The sequence below is a fragment of the Leptonychotes weddellii genome, chromosome 4 (genome assembly GCF_054177405.1).
Source record: "Leptonychotes weddellii isolate Sample4059 chromosome 4, ASM5417740v2, whole genome shotgun sequence".
NCBI lineage: Eukaryota > Metazoa > Chordata > Mammalia > Carnivora > Phocidae > Leptonychotes > Leptonychotes weddellii.
In genome coordinates this window covers 122,165,318-122,186,722 of record NC_138372.1, presented here as the reverse complement: position 1 = coordinate 122,186,722, position 21,405 = coordinate 122,165,318, and the positions used below count along the sequence as shown (strand labels likewise).

Genomic DNA, 21,405 nt, shown 5'->3' with positions numbered 1-21,405 from the left:
GCTCTCTAGAAAGGTAGTAGTACTGGTTTAAAATCCCAACAAGGTAGTACTGTTTTTTTTTTTTAAAGATTTTATTTATTTATTTGACAGAGAGAGAGCACAAGTAGGCAGAGAGAGAGGGAGAAGCAGACTCTCCACTGAGCAGGGAGTCCGATGCGGGGCTCGATCCCAGGGACCTGGGATCATGACCTGAGCCGAAGGCAGCCGCTCAACCGACTGAGCCACCCAGGCGCCCCAAGGTAGTACTGGTTTAAAATCCCAGCTAGTCTGTTCCTTTGCAAACATAGGTATTCCGTTTTCAAATATTAATCATATCAATAGCAAAAGTATCTAGATTTAATTTGCATCCATTTGATTAATAATAAAATTGAGCATTTTTTTTCTTTTGTTTGGGGAGCAGATAGAAGTTGGGGGCCTAACATGTCCTTTATCTCTGGGAAATTTCTAATTATATTCTGTGTTCATTTATGTCTTGGTGTGCCTTAATTTTTTTTTTTTTTTTTTTTTACTTCTTTAAGCCCAAATATTGATTTGAGGTAAAGGTAAACATAACAGAAGTCTTTTGTGGTATAAAATACCAAAATGTAATATTCTTATGGAACTAATAGCTTATATTGTAAGTTTTCTACAGGGAATGTGTAGTTTACACGTTTTTTATTCTTGAGACTATATTGCCGTTCTTTCGTATTTTATTTCAATTTATGACTTTCTAAATATAAATAAAGTTCTAGAATATTCTGAGAATTGGGTGGCTTTTTATTAGGGTTCTCAACTTTAAAGTCAGCAATTTGCAGAGGATCACAAGTCTAAGATCAAATGAAGTCAGAAAACAAATTAACTTTACTATGTGTTCAGGATTTGGACTCAAAGTAATAATAGATGGCAGATGTAGTTGTTTGCCTGTCATGTTAAACAAACAAACAAACAAATAAATAAAAGGAAGAGGAAAGGAATGAAAGACAATTTCCTTACCAAGCAATCACAAAGTTTATTGTCTAGGAAATAAAAAAGAAGAAAACAGAGAAAAAAGAGCCAGCGCTGTGTACTGTGGAGCACACAGATGTTCCTCTTGGCAGCCATACAGTACTAGTCAGGACTGGGGTTTTTGCAGACATAGAATGTGAGCCCTCTTTGTTGGAGACAAAGTGTTGCCTGTGGTGGGAATTGCTGCAGTGATGGGAAAGTATCGTCATGTATTGTTGGATTGCTGTGATTTTCAATAGAGACAGTACATTAAAGTAGCTTTGTGGGCAGCGGATTGTTTCACCCAAGCCTGGCTAATAACACACTCCTCTTGGCAAACTCTATTTAAAAGGTAGAACTGGCATCATTTTGTGGTCATGGAGCTTGTCCCATACTTGGACATCAGAATTACTTGTTGCTAGCACTAGTTTTTAACAACCAATTTATTTAATGTGATCTAACAAAGGAGTTTGCCACTATAAAGTTAGAACTGTAACCACTTTTCAAATGGAACTATTTCTTTTTTTTAATTTCTTTCATTTTTACAATTACTAAACTAGTCTATTTCAGAATTGTTGGAGAAAATACTTTTTAATTGAATTGCTTCTTCTTAGCCCACTTGTTCTTTTAGGATAAGGTTTTGTTACAAAATAGAAGATGTAAAACTTAAATGTTTTACGTTAGCATTGGAGTATTTTTGTTTATATATAAATACTGTATTGTGAAATGTTTAAACCATATGTTTAAATCTAATCACTAGAAAGCAAAAGTTAGTATTTTTTAATTTGCTTGCCAGTGTTACCTGTCCTAGTCTTCCCTGTAATTTACTTGAAGTAGAACAATTAGCTGTCCTGTACTAGATGTTAACAAAGATTTTAACTGTATTTTAAGGTTAAAATTTAAACTTTAAGGATTGATCATTGAATTGTTTTTAGTTACCCTCCCTCTCCCCCTTTTATGTTAAATATAATATTGAATGAATTTTTATGGCCTTTTAGTTGTTATATAAAGTCTGAACAAGAAAGGAGACTATCAAAAGTAGTAGAGACTGGAACCCTTACAATCACCCCTAATTAGATGAGGTTGTTGAATAAGAGTTTGAACTAGTATGTTCATGGAGGTTTAGAGCTTGTAAGAGCCAGAAAAAAGTGAGACCCAGAGAAATTAACCAGTATTATTCTCTTCATTAGTGAGGAGTCAGAACCTAATTGATTATGAAGCTCCGATTCTCACATTTAAGCTCTCTTCTGTATCCTTTAGTCTCATCAAATCAAAGCAACATTTATTATCTAGGCTCCTACTCTGTTGAAGGATTCATCAGATATGATCCTTACCTTGAAGAAACCTACATTCTAGTTAAAAAACAAGGCAAGCACTCATTCAAAGTTGTTGGTAGTGAAAGATTTAAATAGTTCAATAGTAGAAGTCATACCTCTGAGCACTACTTAAATGGCCAAATGAACTATGTCAACAATAATTATTCTTGAAACTCAGTAAAAGGATATATATTTTCAGGCTAAGGTAGTCAGAGGGAGACCTTTTTCATAGAAATTGGGTTTTGAGGGCACCTGGGCGGCTCAGTCGGTTAAGTGACTGCCTTAGGCTTGGGTCATGATCCCAGGGTCCTGGCATTGAGTCCTACATCAGGCTCCTAGCTCAGCGGGAAGTCTGCTTCTCCCTCTCCCTCTGCCCCTCCCCCCTGCTCATGCTCGCTCTCTCTCAAATAAATAAAAATCTTTAAAAAATAAAAAAGAAATTGGGTTTTGAGGTAGTTCTTGATTTTCTTGTCTGCCTCACTGGTGAATTTCCACTTACTCTATAAAATTTAATATAAATACCAGTTATTCTCCCTAGGGCTCCCTGACATTTTTTCCTTAATAGAACTATTTGTATTTACATATACTTCTAGTGTAGTATTCCATATTTTGTTGTAGTTGTTTGTCTCTCCTGCTAGACTCCTAAACTCCTTAAGATCACACTTATTCTTCATATCCTGAGTATCTGTGTGGTACATAATTATAACAAATATATGTTTCAAATTGATATTTGCATGTACTCATACAAATAGGAATTCATATGACAATAACACATTGTTATGGACTGAATTGTGTTCCCCCAAAGTTTATATGTTGAAGCCCTAACCCTTAATGCGACTATATTTGGCAATAGGACCTATAAGGAGGTAATAAAGGGTAAGTGAGATCATTAAGGTGGGATCCTAATCCAACGGAATTGGTGTCCTTGTAAAAGGGGGAAGAGACACATGAGCGTTCTCTTGCTATGTGTGCACTGAGGAAGGGCCATGTGAGGACATAGTGAGAAGGCAGCAGTCTGCAAGCTGGGAGCACAGTCTCTTTCAGAAGCCAAATTAACCAGAACCTTGATCTTGGACTTTTAGCTTCCAGAACTGTGAGAAAATAAATGTCTGATGTTTAAGACACCCATCCTGTGGTATTTTCTTATAGCAGCCCAGGCAGACGAAGACACACATATATAAATGAGTAAGTGCAGGAGTAAATACTGCTTTAGAAAATTTTGAAAGTCCTGCATCCCTAGATCCTACTGCACATCTTGGAAAGCTGTCAACTGCTGTCTGTCTTCATAAGGATCCAACTCTATTGCCAAGTCAGTTGGCCTGCCCCAGAGAACCTTACAGCCAGGCCTATGCCGATTATGATAGGCAATAGATGGTTGTGCACCTGCCTAAATTGTTTGTTAAACTAAGAAGAATACAAGCAGTGTATTAAAGAATCAGTGCAGCTCTACTGTGATCCTGAATGACTTATAACCAAGACAGGCAGTATTATCGATAGAGCTAGATCTGGTTGTTGTAAGTCTGCAATTTGGTATGCCAGCACAGCCCAGATCCCCCTGAAATGCATTTGCCTGTGGATAAATTCCTGATTAGCCCTTGAGCCCTCCCCACCCAGCGTCTTGCCATCCCTGTCCCCTACAATTCATTTTCCCAAGAGCAGCCAGAGTGGTCTTAAAAAGAAATTTAATCATGCATTCCCCTTCTACTCGGGCTCTTCGTGAGCATCTAAAATAAACCCCAAACCTTTTACATTGGTATATGAAGCACTGTCTGGCCTCCCTCCTGCCTTCCTCTCTGCCTCTGGCTCCTGCCCGTCTCCCTGTCACCCAGGGCTCTCCAGCCACGCTGGTTTTCTCTTGCTTCTTCAATCATGCCAGCTTTGTCTTACCTTTGAGCCTTTGAACTAACTGTGCCTCTGCCTGAAATGCTCTACCCCCATCTTTACACAGCTGACTCTTTTGTCATTCAGGGATCCATTTACATGTCACTTCTTCAGAGATTCCTTCCTTCACCACCCAGGCTAATGTCATCCCTCTCCATCATATCACCTTATTTTCATTTTCTGTACAGCACTTACTCCTATCTGGTTTGTTTATTGTCCTTTTCTCCCTACCACAGCGTAAACTGTGAGTGCTGGAACCCTGTCTTAAACACTGGTTACTCCAGCACCTAGGAGAGTACCTGCCACAGATGGGCTTTTAAGAAATACTTGTTGAATGAATAAACCAGTGAAAAATTGACAGGTTGGAGCACCAGATCCAGAGCAAGCAGTCATGCCAGGCCCATCTCCCTCAGCGCTCATACTCTGTTCCCATATGCTTAGTCACATGGGTCCTGCTCTCAACAGAGAGGCCCTCTAGGGTCTAGAAACACACTTCCTCAGAAGTCCAGCTGCTGTTGCCTATCTGGTAGATTAGCTGATATCTATCAAAAGTTAAATCCAATTTCTATGAACAGGGCATCTTTGGAAACTTTTTGTCAACTGCTCTCCGTCCCCAACAGGCATCAACCTCCTGACACATCAATTTGCCAGCCACAGTAAACTTTACAGCCAGGCCTACATTAATTGTGACAGAAAGTAGCTAGTTATACTTGCTACGTGTGCACTGAGGAAGGGCCATGTGAGGACATACTCTCTTGCACAGTCTCACCAGAAATCCTAGTAGGGTAGGTAATCTGGTGATTCCCATTTCACAAAAGAAGTAGCCTTGCCCAAGATTGCATAATGATCATAGAATTGTTCACATAAAATGAGAAAATTGGGAAACAGAATTGTTCTTAAACGCTGTCAGTTTGTTATCCAAGGTTTTAGTTATCTAGTCAGTAAACCAATAAACTATGGCTTTCTTTAGCTATTAATATGACGTGGCATTTGTTCTCTGAACAGAATTTAGCTGCTCATTCGTGTTTTCTTGGCAAGTTAAAAAGCTCCAGGATCTTGAGATTTTTTTTTCTCCCATTTTGTAGGCACTGATTTAGGAAGTGCATTTACATGGCCAAGGGAATCTAGATGCAGGTAAATAGAATTTGAGAGGGGAACTGAGTACTTGTCAAAGTTAAGAATTTCTTTTTTTTTTCTTTTTTTTAAGATTTCATTTATTTATTTGACGGAGAGAGAGGGAACACAAGCAGAGGGAGTGGGAGAGCTCGGAGAAGCAAGCTTCCCGCCAAGCAGGGAGCCCGATCTTGGCTCGATCCCAGGACTCTGGGATCATGACCTGAGCCAAAGGCAGACGCTTAACGACTGAGCTACCCAGATGCCCCGAAGTTAAGCATTTCTTATTAAGGACCACTAATCCCTTTTTATTGTAAAGGGAAAAATTAAGTCACTATTCTATCTTGCTTTGCTTTACCTTAAAAGCATAAGAATTTATTTAGAGATACTTACGTTAGTCAAAATGCTAACCTAACACTGTTCTTTTGGAATTTTAGTATGTTTTGAATGTTGTGTTCTGGGTAGTAATAACTTTAAAATAATATCATTACCTAACCCCAAGGAATTAACCACAGCCTCCTACTAAATAAAAGCAAAAGCAAACAAAAAAGCTTTTATTTATAATTTTAATCATAAATAGGTGCTTTGATTTTGATTCAGAGACTCTGAACTATGTAATATTTCTTTTTTTTTTTTTTTGCAGAATTCCATTCCAAGATTTTTGAGTCGACAGTATTTTACTCTGTTAGCATTTAGAGCAAAATCACTGTAGAGATACCAATGTTCTCAGAAACAACTTAAATCAGAAGGAAAAAAATTCCCTGTGATTTCCTCCATTAATACACAAAACAACCGATTCTCTTTCCGGCCAACTCTGTTAGAAGTTCTTCCTCATAGTAAACTGAAGTGTGCTAAGTTGGCCATCCTATAATTTCTACCCATTTTTCTTATTTCTCTTTTTTGGAGGTACACAAAATAGATGCACGAAATAAATATTGTGACCTCTTTAATATTAAAGCCTTTCAGATTCTTCACTCATGTAATAAGGTCCTTTCTCTTCTTTTGTTTTCTTTTGTTCAACCTGCTACATGTTTTCCTTCCCTTAATTCATCATTCAACATAACATTATTTTACTGTCTTCTTCGGGATAGACCTCAAATAACAAGACCCTATGATTGTGTTACCCAGATAGATGACAATTCTCTAGATATGGTCAGAGAAGTGAAAGGAGATTGGGATTATTATGTGGAATATATATTTGTACTAATTCTGCCGAAAATTCCATTAACTTTTGGGGGAAGCACAGCCACATTGTTGACTTTTATTGAGCTTGAACTTAATCTAAAACCACCTTATCACTTGAAATGCCTTTAAACTAAAGTTAGTTTTATTTTTTATTTCTAATTTCTAACTTCTCTAAGATTCTGTGACCTCAGTTTTTAATTAAAGGGCATGAACTAGAGTGTTTAATAAATATGCCCAGATTTGGAGGTGTGAAGGGCAAATATCAACCAAGGCTTATGAGTGTCAAGTCACAAGCTCTATTCCAAGTCTGAGGGTCTTTTTAAAACCAACCTAACTTCAGTATTGGTCTGTGATAGTTTTATGTCCCACCCCCTGCACCTTCTACTCTCCCTCCTCCTCCCCCTTCCATCTTCTCTCCTCATTGACACTGGTTCTTGGCCTACACCGGAGACTGTTTAAAAATTAAAAACACTCTGGATTGCGTGAAATTTGCAGTATGGGTCCAATTCTTTTATAAAAGATTTTCCTCTCTCACCCTTGCCAGCCCACATAAGCTACTGCAATAATCATCTTTTAAGTATTTGGCTTTCCAAAAGGCATCTGATAGTCTCTTCTCTTGTTGAAAGGGCACAGAAGTCAGGACCAACCTGCTAAAGTAGTTCTATGTCTCGCCAAAGTGGAATATAGCTCTTCACTCTGTTTTTGACTCTGTGGGTTGGGAGGGGACAGGATAGTTTCTCTCTTTCTTGTTGGTATCGCCTTACCTCATAAAGATGTTGAGTAGGTATTTGTTGAAAATTCAACAATACTTATTTAATAAGTAATTAATTTAGAGAGATAGAAACAAGATTAAAAGAAAAAAGGAAACTGAAAATGCATTGGTACAATGAATTTAGAAGTCTTCTGTTCTCTTAATGTAGTCAAAAGTGCAGAGAATTAGGAATCTGGAGACAGAGGTTCTACCAGTGGAGGAAATAATCAAAGATGTTTTAGAGCTGAGGTAATGAGGAGATAACCTCTGCCATAAGGTAATTTTTGAGCTAAATTTACTCTTGTTGTATATGTTAGTAAGTGTTAGGTTTTCAAGCACTGTGGAAGTGATTTTGAAAATCTTTTGGTCATGAAAATATATCCTTAACTGCAGTAAATCTTATATAGCTAACATAAGATGATTCAGCCCTTTGCTTAGATGAAAATACATATTAATCTCTTCAGTATTCATAATGGCAAAACAACTTTGCTCATCTTATATTTGACATTTAAAAGTGCAGTTCTAATTTTGACCTTCTACATAATATCTGTACTGCATGCACTTGTTAGGAAATTAAAGCTTGAATTGGGCAAGATTCAACTTGGCCCAGAAACTACCATGAATGATTCATTTGGAATTTGACTGAGACAAAGACTCAGAGAATCTAACTTATGAACACATTAACCAATGCTTTTTGAACAAGGTCAGGGACCAAACACATTTTGAAGAGCTTTTTCCCAAATGTACATGTATCTCCAGCTCTACCCCATTGATTTTGATGGGGTAGGTCTGGGTTGGACCCCTGGCATACGTACTCTTAAGAAAAGAAAAAAGAAAAGAGAAGAAAAGGGAAAAAATTGTAAAAAGCTTCCAGGAGCAATTCTGTTACGCCTTCCAGTTCTGACTCCCTGTAGAGTCAACAAATCTGTCCCTATAAATTGTAAAGTAATTTCTGGATTTTATTAGCCCCTTCCCTCAGCTCCAAATTCAAACTCAGAAGAATGCCTTCAATGAGTTTTATGTTCCTTTGTTTCTTTTATATACATTGAAGATTGCTACTAGACTTGTTCATTTGAACAGTGTTCTGGTGTCTTCTATACATCCATATTTGACGTTATTATCCTTTCAGTTGTCTGTTATACTTTATAGAAGTATGAATGTGGTGAATTTCATAATGGCTAGTATTTATTGAGTATGTATTATGTGCCAGGCACATTCCATACCTTATAATGCATGAAGCCTCACATCAGCCTTGCCAGGTGGTATATATTAACCTCCTTTTACAGATAAATTAACAGTCCATTCAAGGTAAGTTTCTTGTACTCAATCACAGTCAAACCTAGATCTTTCTATAACTATATAAAGCTCATACTCCTTCCTCTGTTCTACACAGACAAAACTTTTCTCTGGCAATAAATACATATATTTGCTTAAAAATTATATACCCCAAAATGTATCCCTTTTTGCTTCGCTGTCATAATACTTGCTCCAGGTTTGATCCCAGCGTGAGTCATCAGCATATCTCAGGTGTCTCAAATCTTGATACATCTTATTTTGTAGCTCTGAGAAAAGATTATTGATTCTATATCTAATATATTACATTGTATGCATATTCCACATTATTAAAAAGTAAAGTTATTATAATTTAAAGATGTTTCGTTTTCACATTTCATAAATCAATGCTTGAATGAAACAAAACTTCTGTTTATGGTGACACAGAATACTGGCTAGCATAGTAAAGGTTAAAAAGAACTTGGTTAAGGGGAAAAACAAAATCATACATTTATATTAGAATTACAGAAAAAAATGAAAATCCTTATTTAGGACGATTGCAACTGGAGGGCAGTTTGGTATTAGGAACACTATCTGTTGCTCTGGCCACAATGGCAAGTAGGTTTCCAGTTGCCAGTTGATTTGCATTGTTTATTTTGGCCTAGCAAATAAGCACATTCGCTCTCTAGTTTTTTTTTTAAAGGGATAATCATTAGTTTTTTCAAAGGGCTTTTGGTAGCAGAAGTTCTAGTTATAATAATTTTTGTTTCCCATTTACATCTTCTGATGACCTGGGATAATAAATTAGAACTAAAGATTTGTGCTGCATTTTAAATTTTTTTTTTTTTTTTTTTTTTGACAGAGAGAGACACAGCAAGAGAGGGAACACAAGCAGGGGGAGTGGGAGAGGGAGGAGCAGGCTTCCCGCGGAGCAGGGAGTCCGATGCGGGGCTCGATCCCAGGACCCCGGGATCATGACCTGAGCCGAAGGCAGATGCTTAACGACTGAGCCACCCAGGTGCTCCTGCATTTTAAATTTTAATGAGTGGAAATATTGGAGAGCTGTAGAACTTTATGAACACTTACTACCTTCATTTTGTTAACCATAGCTACTGTGCTTGATAATACAGTATGGATAATATGGTGGTGAGAAAATCTTGAAGGACATCTAACAGACTGGACAGAACGAAGCAATAGACCAGATAGGTCAGGGAAACATGGCAGATGGTATTTTGAAAAAGTGAGACAAATCCAGAATGCACCAAGTAGTTTGCATAGGGTTCACTTGTTAATTGAATATTTAAGGCTATAATAACATTTTATATATTTTACATAGCTAATAAAAATTATTAAAATCTTGCATTTTATATATATGTTTTGCACTTAAAGTCATTTTACACTATATCAGTTTTCAAATACTTAACATTGTATAAAAGTAGAACAAAATCATAGAACTGCAAAAGATCTTAGATCTTTTCTAACACTGCTTTTCCTTTTATTTAGTTTATTTATTTTAAAGATTTTTATTTATTTATTTGACAGAGAGAGAGAGAGACACACAGCGAGAGAGGGAACACAAGCAGGGGGAGTGGGGGAGGGAGAAGCAGGCTTCCCGTGGAGCAGGGAGCCCAGTGTGGGACTCGATCCCAGGACCCTGGGATCATGACCTGAGCCGAAGGCAGATGCTTAACGACTGAGCCACCCAGGCGCCCCATAACACTGTGCTTTTTAAAGATGGGAAATTGATGTCCACAAAGTTCATTTGAAGAACAAAGTACACACATTTCCACATGTGCTCTCTCTCTCTCACACACACACACACACACACATGCACACGGACAAGTTTCTGGCTTCACATAGAGATAATATTACTGTGAACATTTGTATAAATTCGAAAAAATCAAATAGGTGTTAATTGAACCAGTAGAAATATTTTAACTTTTTCTTTTCAAAAAGGAAAAGAAAAAATTTACTTCTAAAGTCTTAAAACTTTAAATGAATTATATGAAAATCAGAAAAAGTTCTAAACTATTTTAATTCATTGGAATAAAAACATAGATGTCTAATGATTTCAAAAGAACTATTTTTAAAAACCTCTGAGAATTATGATTACAGCAAGACAGCTAAATTGACTAGCAAAGGCAGAATTCCTCACAATATTCTCTTTAGATACTGAGGTTTAATCCAAGCCTTATATTTGTCAGTTTTGTATTATTAATATATTTATATCAAAGAACTAGTCACAGGGATTCTCTCTATTTTAAGTCTGTAAGAACCATCACTAGCATGCACTGACAGATGTTAAAGAATGTCTATGGAAAGAATGTCAAAAACCTCTCCAAAGGAAAGTCTTTAAAGCATGTCCTTAATAAAGAAATGCAAAACCAGATTTAATTGCCCTTTTCCTAAACAGCTCAGCCATGCAGGCTCATTTACTACAGCATATGGTCTGAGAAAGCACACAGTGGAAGAGAGCAGTCATGGTGAAGGCTGGGATTGAATCCATTTAGGCTGGAGTTCACAAAGATCAGTCAGAAGCAAGCACTTGAAGTTAAAAGAAAGAAACACACCAAGCAGTAGAAACACAGGCTATTTTTATTTTGAATGTGCTCATTGGAGACATCCTGTTTGCCTGTCAAGACAGCAGTATTATTCAGTGGTTTTATTATGAAATAAAAGATTTCTGAAAAATAATATCTGGGATGTTTTTCCTAATTAAAAAAAAAAGTAAAAAAAGAGACAAAATTGCATGAAGCCACAGAGATTTCTTTTTTTTTTGGATGTTATTATTTGTTACCACTGAAAGTCATCATTTTTCTAATGGGGGAGCAGTCAAAATAAAATGAGTCAGATGACAACAGTGTGTTCTACGTTTTATTTAAAAGGGAAGACATTATAAGCTTATATGAAGTGGTAAATTCTTACCACCCCTAAAGGGATTAAGTTTATAGTTCTTGCCAGAAGTCACAGGTAATTGAGAACTTGAGAAAAGGAAGAGGAAAAAAAAATCTGTGAATCCTTTCATACCACTTTGTAGCATTAGGCAAGTGATTTTACTTCCATGTATCTTAATTTTATGCCTGTAATATGGGGAAAGCTATCTTTATGGAGAACTTAACTATAACCTCAAAATATCTAATAAGACAGTTGAGCTGCTTATGGGTCTAGTACAATGTCACACATGGAATTGAGGAAGAATACAAAAGGTAACAGAAAGGAGAGAAATGTTTGAGGGGTTAGTGATGGCAAACAGGTATCTGACTTTATTATTGCTGAATCTAATTAGTGGTATTTATTATAACAAATTATTTCAGAATGCTATTTTGCCTGCAAAACTAGCCTTTCTGCCACAATGTATATTTATATATTGTGGGACAAGTATGCTTACTTGCCAATTTGTCTGAAGTGGCAATGTGATGTGGTTTTTTAAATTAAATTTAAATTAATTAAGTATAATTTAAAAGTTCAGTTCCTCACTCAACACTAGCCATATTTCAAGTGCTCAAGCCTTATCTAAAGTGTTTCTGTTTTCACAAAAAGTTATGTTGGGCTGTGGTGTTTGGTATTATTGATATTTTTGTTAAGTTTTTATCGTTCCATTTCAATGAAATATAAGAACATAAATCATGTATCTTAGATGGCAGGTATAGAGGGGACTGATCTACCAATGCAAAGAGTAGGCCAAAGGTTAAACTACAAAGAAGATACACTTACCACATGTAGCAAAACACAAAAATGAAATGGCGGTGTTGTTTATGGTGATGTGATTTTTCTGAAACAGTGAACATTCTGAACAAAGTCTTCTCTTCATTTACACAGTAATCACACTTCTGGAAATTTAGTGTATACTTAAACTTTTATTTAAAAAAATAACTTGTTATCTTTAGCAGATATAGTTCTAGGCTTAGATAATTATAAGTAGGTTTTCCACCCACATCAGTGTCTAGCACAGATGCAGGACAACTCTGTTGTGCAGAGAGTTCTGTATATTCCAGAATGTCTCCATTCCACCCACCCCCTGCTAAATGTCAACCTGATCATTGTGACAACCAAAAAGTACCTCTAAGCATTTCTGACACATTTTAGAAAATCTGTGCTTTATGGTGGGCCCAATATTCAAGACAGTGGGTCCATCCAGCCTCTTAAAAGATAATCATCTTAAACCTGCTTTTTGTTGGATACTTTTTATTGATTTATCTTTCTTCTTCCATATTTTTAATTTGAAAACATAATGCTGCTGTGCATCTAATTCTTCTTTTAGAACACCTGCCCTTATTCATTCCTAATAGGGTAGACTTTATTAAGTGACCAAGGATAATAAAAGAAAATTTTTTCTTTACATTTATTATGGATTTTTTTTTTTAAGATTTTCTTTATTTATTTGACAGAAAGAGAGACAGCGAGAGAGGGAACACAAGCAGAGGCAGTGGAGGAGGGAGAAGCAGGCCTCCCGCAGAGCAGGGAGCCCGATGTGGGGCTCCATCCCAGGACCCTGGGACCGTGACCTGAGCCAAAGGCAGACACCTAATGACTGAGCCACCCAGGTGCCCCTATTATGGATTTTTATATCCCTTAGAAAATAAAGCTGTATGGCTTTGTATGGCTTTGAGCATTAGCTCCATGAGCTTGTGCAGTAAAGTCCTGGGTTTCCTTAAGAAGCACTTTGGAAATAAAACAGAAGTAATTATCACAGGGCCATGATGTGTCAATAAAATGAGAACCCATTTCTTTTCCTTCAAGAAAGATAAACAGACTTAAAATCTAGAGCGGGGCTGCTTAATCTTAGAGGTCCATGGTTGACCTTCAGGTAATCTGTGAACCCCTTTCACATTGTAGTAAAATTTTGTTATGGGTATCTGTGCAATTTATAGAAGAGTCCATTGATACAATCAAAAGAATGAGGAAGAACTAGATAAAAGAATAATAAAACTCCATTATAAAAAGAAGACAGAGGAGACAGATTCAGGTTTAGAAAAATCATGAAAGGGGATGGTTGATTAGGTTAGAAGTTAAGGCTACTATTGAATTTAAAATGAAGCTAAAGATTGCTTCTTGGAGGAACAAATAATGAATCTATAGAAATTGTTGTCTTCCTCTTCTAAGAAATGGTATGTGCTAAAAATACAAATAGATTCATAAAAGGTTTAACTCCACCAGAAGTTAATGAAGCAAGAGGGATAGCAGATAAGTAAAATGAGACACCTTTTCCCGCCCCTCAATCTTCCTGAGCCCCTCCCGAAAAAAGTACAAGAGTAGATAAATCAATGTGACCCTTTTGTGACTGACAGTGTATGTGGTTTTCTTGTTTTTAGTTATGTTGTGGTCAGTGCTGGGAAATGACCGTTCAGTGTGTAGTTCTCTGAATTTTGCTTGCTTTTGTTCAGAGCTATTTTGCCTCACATCCTTATTGGAAATGCAACATTCATTTCAAAAGAAATGGTTTTCATTTTTGTAGAACATTTTTGTTACAATATATTTTAAAAGAAGAGTGCTTATACCATTAAAATAAGTAAAATTTGAATCAAAGCAAATATGGGAAGAAAACCCACCTCCAAATTTCCCTTCTGTATGAATCTTTTATTGATTCCATTGTAACTGAAAGTGCTCTTGTACTCTGCATCACTCCAACATAGAGGATCAGTTTTTACTGGGTTCATGTTGATGATGATGATGCTGGGGGGGGTGAGTGATGGTGATAGCTAACAGTTAGGAGCATTTATAAGGGCTCAGCATGTGTTAATTTACTTCATGCTCACAAGAACCTAGGACATGGGTTCCCATTTTACAAATGAGGACACTGAAACAGAGATAAAGTAGCTCAGAGTTATATATCTATAAGTGATAAAACTTCACATGTCTAGTTATCTGACTCCAGAGTCCATGTTCTCAATCACTACATTGCCTTTTCTGGATTTTTATACTTAGGCCAAAATATTTGAATAAAGTGACCATTTAAAGTCTGCGTAGGGGCACCTGGTGGCTACTCTTAAGTGTCTGCCTTCGGCTCAGGTCACGATCCCAGGGTCCTGGGATCGAGCCCCGCATCGGGCTCCCTGCCCAGCGGGAAGCCTGCTTCTCCCTCTCCCACTGCCCCTGCTTGTGTTCCCTCTCTCAGTGTGTCTCTGTTGTCAAATAAATAAAAAAAAATCTTCAAAAAATTAAAAAAAACAAAAGGCTGCGTAAATCTGAGAAAAGAGTTTACTGGCATATTCATTTTATTTTCTTGTTTATTTTTTTTTAAAGATTTTATTTATTTGAGAGAGAGAGAGCATGAGCAGGCAGGAGGGGCATAGGGAGGGGGAGAAGCAGACTCCCGGACTGGAGGCTGGATCCCAGGACCTGGAGATCATGACCTGAGCTGAAGCCAGACGCTTAACAGACTGAGCCACCCAGGTGCCCCTGGCATATTCATTTTAAATATTGTAATGTGGAACAATGGAAACCCAAATGGGAAGACTAAGTAATATTAGTGATTATCAAAGACTACAATACTGAAGGTTCACCTCGAATTACATTGGAAGAAATGGAGTTCTCAGAAATACATTAGTTATTTCTTTTTTTTTTCTTTAAAAAGTGTTTCAAAGTTAAAGTAAGGATAAACTCCATATTAATTGTATGCTGCTATTTCTGTTGGGGAAGTATGCTGACCTTTCCATGTCCTGGATTTTCCAGAACGGATAGTCTTGAGTGCAGGGGAGGCAACCCCACTCCAGACCGTCAGTGGGCTTTGTTCAGGGAACTCTTTTTAGGTGCATTTCTCCATGATACATTCCTGACTTTCTTTTTTTCTTTTCTTTTTTTTTTTTTAACCTGTCTAAATTACCCTAGAAGACTGTCGTCACTTATGGAAAACATCTGTTACTCTTGAATCTTGTTAATGGTGGTCACAAAGTTTTGTCACAGGTCCTCATTTTACTGGCCTTTTGTATTTATGTAGACTGTCCTGTCCTCCTGCACTTGACTGTATATAATAAACATAATTCTAGGCCAAATTTTTTTCAAGTGGTGACCAGAGGAGCCTGAGTAAGAATCACTTGATAAGCTTGCGAAAAAGGTAAATTCCTAAGTTCCACCTCAGATTTGCCACCTCACTCTCAGGGTTGCTTCCCTCTATTTGCATTTTTAACCAGTACCTCAGGTGTTTCTGATATACTGGAAAGTGTGAAAACCACTGTTCAGAAGGCTACATTATGTGAAATGTCGTCATGGTACTGTAAGAGACAGATATGAAATCCCCACCCTGAAGGATCTTATAGTCTGTTAAAGGAGATAACACATGGAAGTAACTGTAATAATACAGAGTAAAAATGAAGTACCATAAAAGTAGAAACAGCTACTCTAGATAGCAGAAGTAAGAGAATCTTTTAAAGGTTTTGTTTTGTTTTGTTTTATGTAGTGCACAATGCATATATTTGGATAATTCTTCTTTCAACACACATAAAGGCCTGCAGTTTGTTTTTCATCTCCCATTTCCATCTCACTGGGTAATTCCCAGAATTTCCATATTTTTTAGAGATGAAGGCAAAGCATTAAAATCATTAAAAGCTACTGCATCTGGGTGGCACAGTTGGTTAAGTGTCATATCCTTGGTTTCAGCTCAGGTCGTGATCTCGGGGTCTTGAGATCGACCCCAGTGTCGGGCTCTGTCCTCAGTGCGGAGTCTGCTTGAGATTCTCTCTCCCTCTCCCCCTCCCACTCTTTTTCTCACTCTCTAAAATAGGTAAACAAATCTTTAAAAAAAAAAAGAAAAAGGCTACCACATCTAAAAATGAGAACAACCTTTGCCTTCCATAAATTACCAAGCATACTGGGCACTCATGGTGTTTCTGTTTTTATTTTAATTGGAGATTTTTATCATTTACAGAACCACTTATACTGTGAACTTCTTCTTTACTATGACTTTGCCCAGAATTTTTTGTCCCTAGTGTTTGTGACGTGTTCAGCTGTTTCTATAAAAAGCCACTGTTCATCTCCTCATGATTAGTTTATAATCTACCGATGAGTAATACTCCTAAAACTAAGTGAAGAGAAAGAAGCCAACAATTGAACAATGGAAGAAGAAAACTAACATTTATTAACCACTATATGCTAGGCACAGTGCCAGGCAAATTTCAGAGAGGTTGAGTAAATGGACCAGTCCACACAGCTGCAAAAGCCAAGAAAATAGAAATTCTAGATCATCTGTGACCTGGTGGCTTTTATCATACTAATTTATTGACTGACATTTGAGTACCTGGTACATCAGTACTGGAAGGATCCAGAGATAAATAACAGTGCCAGACCTTGGGGGGGCATACAGACTAATGAGAAATCAGAGACTTATGCAGATAACCAACACAAGTATGTGAGGCGCGCTAACATTTGCAGTCATATGCTAAGTGTCTTCAACATATTATCCCATTTAACCTTCACCTGCAAAGTAGTTGGAATCGCTATCATTGTAGATGAGGAAATTGTGGTTCAGAGAAAGCAAGTTACCCAGGATTACCCAACCAGTAAGTAGCAGGGCTCAGATTTACATTAAGTCTATGACCGCAAAACCTCTTTCTTCCATGGGCATTCCAGTGACAGACTCTTCATTCCAACAAGGAGAAGATCAAGGTTCTCGGGAGCTACATTTGATATATCCAGTTCTGCCTAGAGCTTAAGAATCAATGGGATAGATGATAAGTTCAAGCAGTGCTGGCAACAGAAGCAAAGGTACAGAGGAATAGAAGTATGTGGGAGTGGGCATTAGGCCAACGTATGGAACCCATCTTGAGAAGCAGGCTAGAAATGTGGCTCTGAGAAGATCACATCAGGCCTCAAGCTTCAGCTAAGGGGTGACGAGACTAGGGCGCCTGGGTGGCTCAGTTGGTTAAACAACTGCCTTCTGCTCAGGTCATGATCCTGGAGTCCCGGGATCAAGTCCCGCATCGGGCTCCCTGCTCAGCAGGGGGTCTGCTTCTCCCTCTGACCCTCCCCCCTCTCGTGCTCTCTGTCTCTCATTCTCTCTCTCACAAATAAATAAATAAAATCTTTAAACAAAAAAAAGGGGGTGACGAGACTTGAAGGATTAAGTTCAAGAAATATCTGTTAAAGAAATGAACTAAACTTGCTAACTAAATGTTGCAGGAAAGGAGGGGAGGAGGGGTCAACATGAATCAAAGCTGATTGGATGAATTACTGTGAGTCATGCTGTAAGGACAAATGAAAGAATCTATTAGAACATAGAGTATAGTTCCAAGTAATATAGAAAATAGTGTTCAGTTTTACCTTGTCTGTTCACTAACCTTATTTTCCCAGTGGTTAATTCATATAGAATATGTCTTATAATTGCTGTTTTCTTTTCTTTTTTTTTTTTTTTAAAGATTTTATTTATTTTTTGAGAGAGAGAGAATGAGAGACAGAGAGCACGAGAGGGAAGAGGGTCAGAAGGAGAAGCAGACTCCCCGCCGAGCAGGGAGCCCGATGTGGGACTCGATCCCGGGACTCCAGGATCATGACCTGAGCTGAAGGCAGTCGCTCAACCAACTGAGCCACCCAGGCACCCCTAATTGCTGTTTTCTAAGAATATAAAGCTATGCCTCAATTAATGTTCTAGGATATCTTCAATTTTTTAAACAAAGTAAGATCTATGCTGTCAAATACACACTCATGTATACATACATGTAAATATACATATAGAAGGACTAGAAAATATGACTGACTTCACTGTTTTACAGTTTTACAAAAGAACATTTGCTTCTACAATCAGAAAGAAAAATATGTTTTTAAAAAAACCAAGAAGCCTGGGGCATCTGGGTGGCTCAGTCGGTTAAGCGTCTGCCTTTGGCTCACATCATGATCCCAGGATCCTGGGATCAAGTCCTGCATCCGGCTTCCTGCTCAGCGGGGAGCCTGCTTCTCCCACTGCCTGCAGCTTCCGTTGCTTGGACTCTTGCTCTCTCTGTCAAATAAATAAATAAAATCTTTAAAAAAAAAACAAAAACTGAATAGCCTTCATTTTTACCTAATGGACCATTTATAAATTCCTTCAGAACACCTAATCAAACATCATGTGGAGACTACTCATTATATGTTCTACAAAATTCCTTTTCCAGTGACCTTTTTGGCATACTTTGTTTCTTTACTTTCCATTTATGTAAAATTATTTAATTTTAAAATTAACTTAGGACGCCTGGGTGGCTCACATCGTTATGCGTCTGCCTTTGGCTCAGGTCATGATCCCAGGGTCCTGGGATCGAGTCCTACATCGGGCTCCCTCCTCGGGGGGAAGCCTGCTTCTCCCTCTCCCATTCCCGCTGCTTGTGTTCCTGCTCTCGCTATCTCTGTCTCTGTCAAATAAATAAATAAAATCTTAAATAAATAAATAAATAAATAATAAAATTAACTTAGAATACTCAGAGTGCACAGGCATACCTCAGAGATAATGCAGGCTTGGTTCCAGACCACCACAATGAAGCAAATATTGCAATAAAGTGAGCCAAATGAATTTTTTGGTTTCCCAGTGCATATAAAAGTTATGTTTACACTATACTTTAGCCTACTAAGTGTGCAATAAAAGCATTGTATCTAAAAAAGCAATGTACAATTCACCCTTGAACGATGAAGTAGTTAAGGGCGCTAGCCTCCATACAGTAGAAAATCTGTGTATAATTTTGGACTTCCCAGAAACTTAACTACCAAGAGCCTACTCTTGACTGGAAGTCTTACGTCTTACTGATAATATAAATAATCAATTAACGTGTATTTTGTATGTTATGTGTATTATATATACTGTATTCTTATAATAAACTGGAGAAAAGAAAATATTATTGGGGGCACCTAGGTGGCTCAGTCAGTTAAGTGTCTGTCTCTTGGTTTCAGGTCAGGTCATGATCTCAGGGTCGTGAGATCAAGCCCCACCTCGGGCTCAGTTCTGGGCATGGAGCCTGCTTAAGATTCTCTCTCTTCCTCTCCCTCTGCACCTCCCCTGCTTGTGCTTACTCTTTCTCTCTAAAAAAAACAAAAACAAAACAAAATGTTATTGAGAAAAATCATAAGGAATAGAAAATATATTTACAGTACTGTACTGTATTTCTTGGAAAAAATCCACATATAAGTCAACCTGTGCAGTTCAAACCCTACTGAAAGGTTAGCTGCATATACTTTAATTAAAAAATACTTTATTGCTAAAAACTGCAACTATCTTCTGAGCTTTCAACCAGTTGTAATCACTGATCACAGATCACCACAACAGATATAATAACAGTGACAAAATTTGAAATATTGTGCAAATTACCAAAATGCAATAAAGAGACACAAAGTGAGCAAATGCTATTGAAAAAATGGCAGCAATACATTCATTTACACAGGGTTGCCACAAATCTTTGTAAAAAACGTAGTATCTGCAAAGTGCAAAGGGAAGCACAATGAAACAAGGTATACCTGTATATTTAGATCTTTAAAGATTTTTGGATTTCAATCAGTAGCAATATTTTCATTCTCCTGCACCTTTTCGTAATGTTGGTATTGCACTCTTAAAATACTTGATCAGGGAAGAAGGCAAGTGACTTTAGGTTTTCATTTGGTATTGTAAAATATGATTTTATTGATCAAAGTGAGCCATCGTGCATGTTATGGCTGTCATCACACTAATACAGTGTGGTCAAGCCCCAGCGCTAAGCTTCACATTTTGACTTTTTTCCATTTTGCTTTTGTACAATTTCCTTTACTTTAAAAGAAGATTTTTAACGTTAGAAGAAAAAAATGTATCTGAAAATCTTTTCTTCCCCTTGATTTCACTCTCTGATTTTAAAAAATGAATGACATATTAAAATAAATGTCAATTTCAAGAATTGACTTGTTTGAATTTTGGTTTGGACTATGTTTTTATTTTGCTTATAAAATCTTTAAGAGGCACCTTAACATAAAAATTCTGATACATCTAAATTACTTTTCTGTCAAAAACAACTATTTTTCAGATACTGGTATAAAGTTTAAAAAAAAAAAAGAAAGATGTATTAACTTCTTTATTTTGAGCCACCACATTAAAATTAGAATTTGAGTTTTACTTTAAACTAGTTGTTCATATTGTGATGTGCAGAATTCATGGAATTGTTTTTCTTACCGTTTAGGAAATACCAAAAGGGAACCAGAGTCCGACTGCGGCTATTAGATCTTGAACTTACATCTAGATTCCTGGGAGCGACTGCAGATACAACTATACTAGAAGCGGATGCAATTCTCTTAGGAGTCCAGGAGAGTAAAGACGCAAAATCAAAAGAGGAACATCGTGAATAAGAAACAAACTTTGTCTAAAACTAATGATGTAATGTATGGGGATAATATAAGAATAAAAAAATTAAAAAAAAAAAAAGAAACAAACTTTGCTTAGTGCATTCACTCCTTTTTTGTTGAACCCAGATACTCATCAAGAATGCAATTAGAAAATTGTGAATAAATGATTGAAAGAAGACATAATAAATGAAAGCTATAATTATAGCTCTTACTCGTTAGAATTTTCTTTAGCTGTTTCTCCCCTCCTCCCCTCCCTTTTACACCCATTCTTTCCTTTGATTGGGGTAATATAAACTATTCTAAGAAATTCTGTCATTCAATAAATATGTTTTGAGTGCTTGCTGTGTGCATGGCACTATTCAAAACAGCAGTAAACCGATTAGACAAGATTGCTTGCTTTGTGGTGTTTCCCTTTGACTTGGGGAAACAGAAAATAAATGGGTAAAGTATATAGTGTGTTAGACAGTGATATGTGCTAAGGACAAAATAAAGCAGGGAAGGGAGAGGACCTGAATAGACATTCTTCCAAAGAAGACAGTTGGCCAACAGGTACATGAAAAGATGCTCAACATCACTAATCATTAGAGAAATACAAATTAAACCACAGTGAGATCACCTCACGCCTATTAAAATGGCTGTTATCACGAAGAAATAACCAGTGTT

General features: G+C 37.1%; 1 protein-coding gene across 2 annotated transcripts in view; it reads left to right on the top strand.

The window, feature by feature from the left end:
- The window catches only part of MRPS28 (mitochondrial ribosomal protein S28), a 109,081-nt gene extending 88,260 nt beyond the window's left edge, over positions 1-20,821 (top strand). Inside the window, exon 3 of one of the 2 annotated variants that reach the window (XM_081816179.1) lies at positions 20,580-20,821. In XM_081816179.1, the coding sequence (XP_081672305.1) occupies positions 20,580-20,745 (166 nt within the window). In that variant the 3' untranslated portion in view covers positions 20,746-20,821. The remainder of the gene's footprint in view (positions 1-20,579) is intronic. The other variant, XM_081816180.1, reaches the window with a different exon arrangement.
- The last annotated feature ends 584 nt before the right edge of the window (positions 20,822-21,405 follow it).